Source organism: Pseudopodoces humilis, chromosome 3 (assembly GCF_049639895.1).
Source record: "Pseudopodoces humilis isolate 2021_Gansu_Grassland_sample_001 chromosome 3, ASM4963989v1, whole genome shotgun sequence".
NCBI classification, from domain to species: Eukaryota; Metazoa; Chordata; class Aves; order Passeriformes; family Paridae; genus Pseudopodoces; species Pseudopodoces humilis.
The window spans coordinates 42,026,172-42,037,443 of NC_142202.1; the positions used below are offsets into that span (position 1 = coordinate 42,026,172).

At 40.6% G+C, this 11,272-nt stretch overlaps 1 protein-coding gene across 2 annotated transcripts in view; it reads left to right on the forward strand.

The window, feature by feature from the left end:
• FAM120B (family with sequence similarity 120 member B) overlaps nt 1-11,014 on the forward strand; it is a 75,250-nt gene extending 64,236 nt beyond the window's left edge. The window contains exon 10 of one of the 2 annotated variants that reach the window (XM_088052795.1): nt 10,993-11,014. In XM_088052795.1, the coding sequence (XP_087908921.1) occupies nt 10,993-10,997 (5 nt within the window). In that variant the 3' untranslated portion in view covers nt 10,998-11,014. Of the gene's footprint in view, nt 1-4,688; nt 4,804-10,992 lie in introns of those variants that run through there. The other variant, XM_088052793.1, reaches the window with a different exon arrangement.
• Nucleotides 11,015-11,272: the final 258 nt, after the last annotated feature.

Sequence of the window (11,272 nt, forward strand, 5' to 3'; positions counted from 1 at the left end):
ATTGCTCTGTTCTTGCTGATGGGCTTAAGTCTTCCTTCTATCCTGTTAGCATTGTATGAAGAAGCCATGTGCATTCGACTTAATTCAGTTCTGAGGACTGAAAAGGCCACAGCTCACTCTCACTGCGTACTTTGATGTCTGCTGTCCTCTGTAAAACTGCTCTACACAGCACCACTTGGATGCCTATTGATTTTTACTTGGTTGCTTTCAGCTCTGTGTTCAGCACTAAATTATCTTTGGCAAGCATATCCATCAACAAGTTGTCTGGATACATGATTTGTTTTCCCTCTGTCACCCTGGCTGATACATCCCTAGTGTCTTCTTCAAACCTGGTCTTTTAGGACCCGAAGGTTTTTTGTTATTGTTTCTGTTTTTTCTCAGCTGAACTACTATTTATTGGTTTCTGGCTTTTCTCTTTCAATAAGATCACTCTTGCTTTGAGATAAAAGTTGCTATCATATCTGGATTGACAAAGACACTCCATGAAAAATGCAGAGAGAGTTTGGTATGCAAAAGGGTTTTTTCCTGTGAAATATCCAAAATCTGGATTATCCATTTGGTATTTTTCAGTGCTGTTTTTTTGGTTGCCTTTGCTTGAAAGTAAAGTAGCAACACCACCAGAAATTAGTGAACTCTTGAAGCCACAGTTTATGTATTGAAAATGGCAAGGACCTGGTTCTTTGCAATGCTCCCTCTGCATCAGCACACGGTGTATTACATCTTACAGGCAATTGCTAGTCCTCTGCCTTCTCTATCTTCGCAAGTATTTCAGGTGGGGGGAATGCTTAGGGGGGATGTGGGTTTTAAGTTTTGTGCTTCTTTGCTTTTTGAAGACAAATTCATACTACTTGAATGCTGTTTTTTTGTTTTTCTAGAAGTGTCTCCCTGTGCAGCCATTGCTGCTTTAACCCTTTGACCCAATGGCACCCCAAAAGATCTATTCTTGGCCATGGTTATTCATACTTTTCATAATCTTGAATATGTGTTGGTTCACTTTTCTTCAGGCAGCATCCAGAAACAGAAGCTGGTTGCAGATTTATGCAGTCAAATGTGACTTTTGCTTAGAGCTTGGCATTTCAAAATTGTGTGTAGTGTTTGGACCCTCACACGCTTTCTCTGTTCTTTCAGAAATGTTGACTCCTCTCTCCACCGCTTACTTTCACTGATGTAACAAATTTTCAGTGAAAGATGTGTACAGGGGGCAGCATCAAAGCTCACCATCATGGAAACATAAACAGAATGAGCACATGTATAATGAAAATGGATACAGAGGCATTCAGCTTTCATTTATTTGGCTACCATCTTGGAAAAGCTAACCAGACTGACAGCAGTAATTTGTCATCAAACTGCTAAAACACAGATAAATTCTGTAACAACAGCCAAACCAAAGAGATAATGAAAAGTCTGATGACCCGTATAAAAATCAAATATAATAAATCCATCCTAACTCAAAATTTGGCCCTTTGAATTATACCACTTAATTATCAGTGATTGATTAAGAAGAAAAGTACTCTATTTCCACATCAGAGAATACTCAAACAGGAGTAGGAGGAGGAGTACAGGTATTCTTTACACTATCCCTGACTTCCCTTAATCACAGAGTGCGTGAAATTTTACCATAAAGGCAGAATTTGACAACTTCAATAAGATACGACAGCAAAATAATGCAAAGATGGATTTCCATCAGAACAAATTGCTTTCATTCAAATCTTTGCTTTATTCAACTCACATAAATTTCTGATATTGCTATTATTTTTCTGTCTCCCCTTTAGAAGCAGATAGAGAACACCCCTGCTACTGGATTTTCATGTACATAGTCTTGAAAACTGAAATCTTTCCATTCATTCTTTACTGTCTCTGTAATAAGAAGTGACTAGATGCATCTGGACCAGAAAATTGTTAAAATGTAATTAATGAAATGAAAAAAAATTCATTTTTAATAAAACAATATATTTAGCAAAAATTTATGTGGTTGCAAATGCCCTCATTAGGCCCAGAGATCAGAATTTGGTAGTGCCGTAAATGAAATAAATATTACCCTCAAAAAAGCATCATCCTGTGCAGAACTGTTAGTAAAGTTCTCCCACTCACCATTCTTTGATCACCCGCATTTGGATGGTAGGTTTAATGGGTGGACAAACATGCAAGACTAAATAAACTGATTAGTAAAGCAGATTGACTGCCTATATAATGTATTTTTGCTTAGATTTAGATGTTTCAAATGGCCTATAAGCACCAAGGCAGGGAAACTTGAGATTCATCCACCTAAGCAAGTTAGTTAAAAAAATAAGTCAAGAATTTCATGGCAAGAGTAGAGGAGCTGGAGGAGCATAATGTCTGCAGCATTTCTCCTTTGTGTTTGTACTCTGATGTTTAATAAAATGTTGGCTCTCGTCAAGGTTTTTCCCCATGTCTGAGAAATTTGTCATGTTTCCCATACAGATTCCCTGCACCTACTAAGCTTTAGCATTTTATAGGGGCTTTTCTTCAATGAGGCCACAAACAGAACCAACTTCCTCAACCCAGGTGTCCGTGTACATGAGACTTGTAGGAATTTAATAACTTGTAGTGTAATTTCAGCTTTCATCAAACCTAGTGGAAAGTGGCCAGTCAACTTGAACGCCATTAAGGGAGCTGAGTGTACATGAATCTGGGCAAACATGAAGAAAAATTGTTGAACAAACCTCTTTTTTTAGTAAATTTGGTTTAAAATGGTTGTTAAACATTGGGCTCTTATCTCTGTGCAATTATACTCCATCCTCCTAGTGCCTTTATTGCAGTTGTGAATCCTTGATGCTTTGGGCACTTTCTTACCTGCTGATGTGTCCATTTAGGAATCTGATGTGAAAGTCACTTTTTCTAACAGCTTGTCTCCTTTGAAAATTTAGGCATGTACAATGAGCATAGACCCAGGTCTCCAAATGTGAGGTTTTGTCCTGTTTCAAACATGCTCCACTTGCTTGAAACTATTGGTTATTCTTGTCTTTTGTATTTCTTTTCCCTATGCCTTGGAAAACTTGAGAATCAAACACAGGTTTATCTGTCTTAGAGCAGGACAATTAAGGTAATTAGCCAAAGCAACCACTCAGTCTATGTAAAGCAGAGGTGAGGAAAATAGGAGGGATTTCTCACCATGAAAGAAGTAATTGAAGTTACCTCCATACTCTCAGTTACTGCTGTCAGCTTGAGAATTTAGCCACATGCAAACCAAAAGGAACAATGCCCAAGCCAAAGGAAAAGGGAAAACAAGGCATTTAAGACCATCCCAGAGGAGATTAAGTGAAGATCCCACTACAGGAACTCTTGACACTCCAGCCGAAAGCTTAAGAGACTGCCCTGACTCAGCCGTGTCAGAAAGCAGAGCTGACAAAAGCCCCTGTGCCGAGCAGGCTGGGCTGTGCTCCCCGGAGGCCTGGCTGCCCATCAGAAATCAGTCACTGGGACCGAGGAGGTGAAAGAAAGGGAGCCCTGCAAGCCAAGTGAGCAACGTGGGCAGGAGGTGTCCCTTGGGATTGCTGCAATAGCTCCCTTCAGAGCAGGGCTATGGGGTAGCTGCTGGCAATAGGGTGTGCACCAATGTTTGAGATCTGATCTGCCACAAAAAAATACAGATGTTACTAAATAAATTGACTGAGGAGCTTAGAGATGATGGAATGAATGTCAAAATTATTTGGCTGTAGAGAAGCACTATGGCAGGAGTGAAGAGTAACATTTTGCACTGGTCTTTTTTCAGCCCTTTGTTCCCACCACTGTGGTGGCCTTTGGACCCTAGTGGGACAGGTTGGTGCCACTCATACTCGTCCCTTTCAAGGCAGCCAGTGGCTGGTGAGACCTGGGAGTGATGGCTCTCTTGCCCCACAGCTGCTGCAGCTCAGGAAACACTTGGAGCAGGGTGTGCTGCAATTCATTGCAGGGGTTGAGGGATGGTGGAAACACTGCTTTACATTTAGAGTTCAAGCTCAGGGCAGTCCTGGAGAATTCCTTGCAGACAGTGTGCCATTACACTACTTGTAAACATTCTTCCACCGGAGCTCGCAGGAAGAAATGAGGAAATGGTTTAGAGATGTACCTTTTCTAAAAGCTCCAACTCTTGGCTCCTGAGGGAGGCTGTGTTTGGGTAGCACTACGTGTTGCTGATTGATCAGTGTGTTCAGCTAGGAGATCTGTGCAGGGAGGCTGGGCAGGGCTCCTGCTAGCAGGGCTTGGTGAAACGTGGGACTCGGCAGGTGAGCGTCCCTCTGTCCAGCGGGATCTATCCTGCAGAGTGCTTTGTGCCACTCATCTCAGACACGCCCCGATGCAACACTCAGGAGCAGCTACCTCTTGTCATTAACTCCACCAGCTACTGGTTTTCTAACCCTTCCCTTCATCTGAGTGTCAGATTTTTCACTTGCAAATATCTCCAGAGCAAGCCTTCTCATCCAGAGGAAGCAGAAGGAAATTGCCCTCCTTAATGAGCACGGGTTAAAAGAGGAGGAATGCTTCCTGTCTTCTATGAACACAGTTGGTACATCATAGATGCTGTTTGATGTGCCTGAACTTCTCCTTCAAACAGACAGCAAAGGCAGGGTCCTGACTCGTTCTTCTGTTACTTTTCACAGCTGGCAAGTGCCAACTTGCGCATTTCAGCTAAATTCCAGCTAAATTTGGAGTAACTGAACTTCTCCGTCTCATCCACATGGTTTCAGTTCTCTCTTGCAGGTGTCACCCTGAACTGCTGGGTAGCACTTCATAGGCTAAACTGCTTCCTTGTGCCACACTTGTCAAGAGCAACCTCATTCCAGCAAAAAGTTTGTTTTGCACGGCATTGCCTACAGGCTGAGTCCCATGGGGTTCTTACTCCAGCTGATGCTTCCCTTGCTTTCCACAGAAATGTTGTGAGGAGAAGTTAAGGTAAGGACTGCAAAATGCCTCCAGCCCTAGGTCTACAGTCAAGCAGACTCTGGTGCTGGACTTAATTCCTTCTCTCCAGCTCTGAGAGACTGAAAAGGTTGTTCTGTCACCAGCCAAGTGCAGCCATGGGATCTGAGTCTGTATGTCCCTCACATATAACAGCACTGTGGAAGTCAGAGTTAAAATAACCTGTGCATTGATGTTGTCATCATTGTATGAAGCCTTTCGTAGGCTAACAGAATAGCTGATGGAAAAAATCCTGGTGGTTATTTTTTTTTATTGGTGGGGGGCATTTTTTTGTTTTGTTTTTTTTTTAATGACCAATAGGTCAGCTTTTAAAAAAAAAAAAAGATTGACAGGTTTAAGTAAGAGCTCAAAAAGATCTTGGAAACAGAGGCACTTCTGAGAGCTCCAAGTGTGAAGTTGTAAAGTCTTCATATGCTAAAAAAAAGGGATCTTTAACACTTCAGCATTTGTCCTTTTTATTCAGCTATCCTGTGTTGTTGCAAATCCAGTAAGAGATGAAAACAGGCAGCCTCTTCACAGTGCCTTTTTTTTTTTTTTGGCTGTTTAATAAACATACACTAGATACAAATTTAGCCAATAAAAGGTTCATGTAGTATGTATGTATGTATAATACATGCACAAAAGGGCTATTCAAAATGCATAGCAACCACTCTGCAGGGTTTAATTTTCCTTAACAGTTTTCCATTTTCCTTTAAATTTGAGATGGGAGTGGGGGGTAGCAATCAGAATCCTTGGCATAAATAGGATAATAATAAGGAAGTTCCTGGTATTGTTGAAGTAACAGTTCTTAGCAAAGCATACAACTGAATTCAGATAAAAGAAAGTTTCTGATTAAAAGGGACTGCATGAATGAAAAATGTGAAAAGTTATTGGAAATTCCTCATGGCTGTAAAACACTGCTGTGTTAATCACATGAGAAATGAAAAACTAGCTGATATTTTTATAACATGTTTCTTAGTTTGGTTGACACTTTTAAAATATATTTTAAATGCTATTAACATTCTGTATGATAGCACACATAAATTATGTCAGCCAAACAGTACAGCAGGTTACATCATTGCCTTCTGTGACATTTATGAAGCCAGCATCTGCTGTGCACCATGGGTTGGCTTTTTCCAAAGCCTGTCTAAGGGGTTTACAGCTGGCTTTCCAAATCTATGCCCTGCCATGTTCTTAAAGTGACACACACACTCAAACACACACAAACCCCACATCATTGGCAGGTTTAGATTTTCATCCACTTTTCTCACTTAGTGGAACCTGTTGCAGTGTCAGGTGTTTCATGTCCTGCTGGGGAAGACCCAGGTGTTAAACAGATGTTTCTGCTGCAGTAAATGCCCAGACTGAGGCTGTAATTCCATTTTAGCACAAGTGAAGAAGCAGAAATTTTTAGTAGTTGTTCATAGCACAGTGCAAAGGTTGAGACTGCTGAGTGCAGTAAAACCTGAAGAATACAGAGGCAGGGGTTGTCTTTAAGTTTTTGATGCCTGATGATAAAGATTTACTTTTTTTCCCAGAAGTATCTAACCTTCTAGCTGCCGCTATAACCTGGTAGCTGGCTGCCTTCAGACGCTGAATGGCCCGGGGGCTGGGCGCTTCTTAGGCACCTAAACAATCTAGTTTTTGCATTGTGCTGGGGGAAAGGCTGGGAACGTGCCCGCAGGGCTTTGTGGATGCCAGGAAGATAGGGTTTTAAAGGATCTGGGATCTAGAAAGATGCAGAATCAGGAATGGTGATAAAAGCACCAGTTCTGACAGCCTCAGCATGACACTGCAAGTCAGACTGCCTAGTTTATTTGGACCTGTTAGTTTTTTTAGTTTGTTTTGTTTTCTGTACTGAACAGCACAAATCTCCTGTGATGAGTTGGTGAAATAGGTGGAAGAACATCATCCGCTTCTCTTTGCTTCTTTATCTTCCTCTGCTACAAAAATAACATTTTCCTGAACAGCCTTGTGACACATGGGTGCAGATACATGCGTACATGTGTGTGTGTGTCTGTATACATGTTTATGAAGCACTCCACCTGCAATCAAACAAAGCCTGAGACCCCTGGTGTGCACCAAATCCTCTCACATGATGTGTGCCTAATGTAGGCAGCACTTCTTCCTCAAAAAGGTTTTCTTGCCTCTTTGTTTACCTGGTTTTCTGAGAATCAAGCAAGGTGAAAATCATGTTACCAAGAGACATCCCGGCTCTCTCACCTGACTGAAGGAATCAGCTTCAGATTCCACTGCAAAGTGAAAAGCTGCTACTTTGCCCTTTTTTGTTGTTGGTGGTTTTTTGTTTGTTTGTTTGTTTACCCTTGAAGTCCTCAGTGGCTTGAGATACCTTTCTTTGGGGCAGCAGTTCTTGCAAAAATCCAGTCATTTCATCATAGCCCCAGACTCTGGAGAACACGGGCTGTGCCATCACAGGGCTGCTTTTCAAGGAGGCATCTGTGCTTAGCATATGGCAACTATTTATTATAGCTGTTGCATTGAGAAACAACAATTCCCATGATAATTGTTTCTCGTATATCAAGATGCTTCAATCTCTGTTTCCCACAACATTCTGCTTGTCTGGTATGTGTGTGCCAATGTCACCACAGTCCTAGCAGACAGTTGTCTACGTTTTGTCATTACTGAGGGTAAACAGACATGACTTGAGTGGGAAGGAGAGCGGGGGAAGTGGACTGCTAATTTAGTCTGTCTTTAGTACTGCTCTGTGAAAGCAGCACTGAATGATTTGCGGGCAATATTTACAAATCTCCCCTCCCTCAATACATCCATCCCTTTTCTTCAAGCACACATTGTTTCAGGGCATTAATGGTTATTATTTGCCAGCCTGCAGTACAGACGATGCTTGGTTTTGCAAGGGGATGGGGTGACTTTTACACCCCACCCAATCATCTCTCATTATTCCAAAAGAAGCACTCCTGTGTCCCCTTGAAAATACACGGCATATATGGACACTTACACGTGTGTGTGTGTACACTTTCAGCATTATGTACAATACACACCTTTTCTCCTTTTGCATACAGTGATCACATACACACCTTTCATATGTCAAAACCCCTAAACATACACACATTAATTATTTTAAAAAAAAGAGAAAAAGAAAGAAAGAGAGAAAGAGGGAAAGAAGGAAAGAAGGAAGCAGAGAAGGAAGAGGAAAAGAAAAGAAAAGAAAAGAAAAGAAAAGAAAAGAAAAGAAAAGAAAAGAAAAGAAAAGAAAAGAAAAGAAAAGAAAAGAAAAGAAAAGAAAAGAAAAGAAAAGAAAAGAAAAGAAAAGAAAAGAAAAGAAAAGAAAAGAAAAGAAAAGAAAAGAAAAGAAAAGAAAAGAAAAGAAAAGAAAAGAAAAGAAAAAAGAAAAGAGTAAACTATAAGGCAGCCTCCCAAAGTTTCATCCCCAGCAAGACCTCAAATTTTGCTGCCTGACCTGTCTGTGATATTCACTTATGGGCTTTGGGTCTTGGAGAACATTACAAGGACATATTTTGAAGCTGCAGCAGTTCAGCATCTAGTCTCTTTGTTTCATAAATCAGTGCAACTCCGTAGACTCTCTGCATTAATGTCTTGGCCCATGCCAGGTGAGATTTAGATCCATGACATTATAATGCTTGCTTTTTTTTGTTTGTATGGTTGTTTGGGGAGGACAAGGGATAGGATGCACCTTTTATGAGTTAATGAAAGTGTATTATAACTAGAGATGGGTTAGCAAAATCAGCATCTGAGAGGTCTGTGCAACAAATAAACATTGCACTCATTTCCTTAGATAGCCAGAGCCACTCCTGAGAAGCTGCAAGCACTGAAAATCACAATTTAATTTATATAAATGGAATTTGGGATTTATATTATAAATGAAGATGTAAGTGTGATGCAGCAATCCAGACTTAGGTAGGAAGGGTGTTGACTCTTATAATGTTTGAACATAGGCCAAACATAATCAAGATTTGACTTCAGATCATTCTGTGAGTACTTAAGCAAAAAGAAGAGTCCATTGATTTTTGAGAAATTAGGGTCTGTTCAAAACACAGCACTGCTTCCTTTTGAAGGTGCCAAGCTCTTTGTATCATGTTGAGCAACACTCAGCATTTATGAATCTGACTCTTGCTCTTTTGTGTAGCACGGATGTGTTTACAGTGACCACAGGACATTCACATGCACTGTGCCATTCCTAAGTTCCTCCTACTGTAACCAGCTTCTGTGCTTTTATGTTAAAACCTGAGATGAAACAACGTTAGTTGTCACACGAGGTGGTGCAGCTCTTTCTGAAGTTACATGACTGCTGCTTTATACCCTGCTAACTGGGTCCTGTATTTGCATGTAAAAGTCTGACTTCATAATGCTGCTTTATTTTTGGCTTTGTGCAAGCTGTTTCTAGTTGAATCAATAGTTAAAACTGCTCCTTAAGGCAGATAAATATGTAATTAGTAGAAATAATGGAGCAGTAGTCAGTCAGCTGCAAAACTGATGCTTCATCTAAATGTGTGTGAGGCACTTTATTTAGTTGGCATGTTGCTAACATCTATTAAGTTAAATTATGAGAAGTGTTTTGAGGCCTTTCACACAGAATGTGAAGCCTTTCATTCCTTATTTACATGTGTGAATATATATGCATGGAGATTTCAACCCATGAATTAACTCCAGAGGAAAACAAACCACCAGATAAACACAAAGCCTGGGGTTGTGTTTGGGTTTAGTATTTTTTCCTTTAGAAAGCAAAGAAGCATCCTTACAGAATTTTCTGATTAATTTATTCAAAGAACTTAATTGATGTATCACAACACAGCGCTATCATTTACATGGCATTAAAAAATGGAATTGCTTAGTTCATCACACTGACAGCTTCCAGCTGAGAGACTAGCATGAAGTCAACCTTTGGTGGTCATTTTTATGAATCTGAAATGTGTTCTTCTATTTAAGTCTGACTTTGCACTGCTGGGTGTTCTAAATACTGAAATACTGTGGTTTATTAAGCACCAGTTAACACTGTAGGGATGGATGGATGGATGGATGGATGGATGGATGGATGGATGGATGGATGGATGGATGGATGGATGGATGGATAGTTCCAGATCCTGTTGGAAGTCACCATACATCTAAGAGTTTTAATGCAGGCAGAAAACTCATGCAAAGCAACTTCTGATCGTCCCTACTGAAGAGATGTTTTCCATTTATCCCACCTGGTCCTTCAGAGTTTGGATCTAGTGACCTGGACACAGGCCACTAAGTGGTGTAGAATGGGGCACAGCTGAGGCACGACTCAGACCTGGGAAGTGTCGACTCCCAGACAATAGATGTCTTTGCTTTGCAGCCCAGGATTCTCTACCAGCAACTCTGCCATAAAACTGCAGGGGAGATGGGGAGTGAGAGGAGAATAGATGGGTGAGCAGAGAGTATCTCCCTGTACCAGGGTCTTTTACCAGTAGCATAAGAATAGCTGGAAAAAAATTACAGATCTTTGGATTTTCATCTCCCTACAAGCACCAAGTACCTTGTCACACTGCCTCATAAAGATCTTACAGATTATTTTAATACTTGAAACTTCCTCTGGCTTCAAAGAACAACAAGACTTTGAGACAGATATGTGGGAATTCACTTAGCCAAGCACTGCAATTTCAGTTTCCCTGCAATGATCTGCAAACCACAGACTCTGAAATGAGCAAGGGGTTATGTGAATGTTCCTTGTAAGTATCTATTTTTATTTCCTCTAGCAGAAGCTGTCAAATAAAGCATCTCCTGCCCTTCATAGCTTTTGCAGTCTGTGCAGAGCTTCTGCAAGCCAGGCCTTTGCTTAGTACACTTAATTAGAGTTTGCTTATTATAACAGTGGAAAATACAAGCTGGTTTAACTCTGGGAATTAAATTTTCTGTGTTCTATTCTTGGTTGCCATCAGTTGCTTCCTAGTATTGGCAAAGATGCTCATGAAATCTGGGCATGTCTGGAGCAGGAAAGGTTAGTAGATTTTACAAGGAGGCATTAAAAGTTGATTTAATAGAGCAGTAGCTTGGACTTTAGTGTGTACCATAATTTCAGCATTGCTCCAGGGTAAGTATTCAATTTTAACTTTTTTTTTTTTTTCTTTCCAGACTAAATGAAACAGATGCCTCTCAATACTTGTCTTTGATAAACATATTCTGAGAATCCTCCATCCAATTGTAAGTGATTACATGGCTAAAAATGCAGTCTGTAACAGAGAAAACAGATGTGGTGATAATTATCCCTGTGCCCTGCATATCAAACATTAACTATTGCTGCTGGAAAAAATGGGGCTGGAATCAAAACAAAGTGGGATTTGCTACACCAGATCAGACCATCAGTTCACTTTGCCTGACACCATCTTCAGATATGGGCTGAAGCCTGATAATT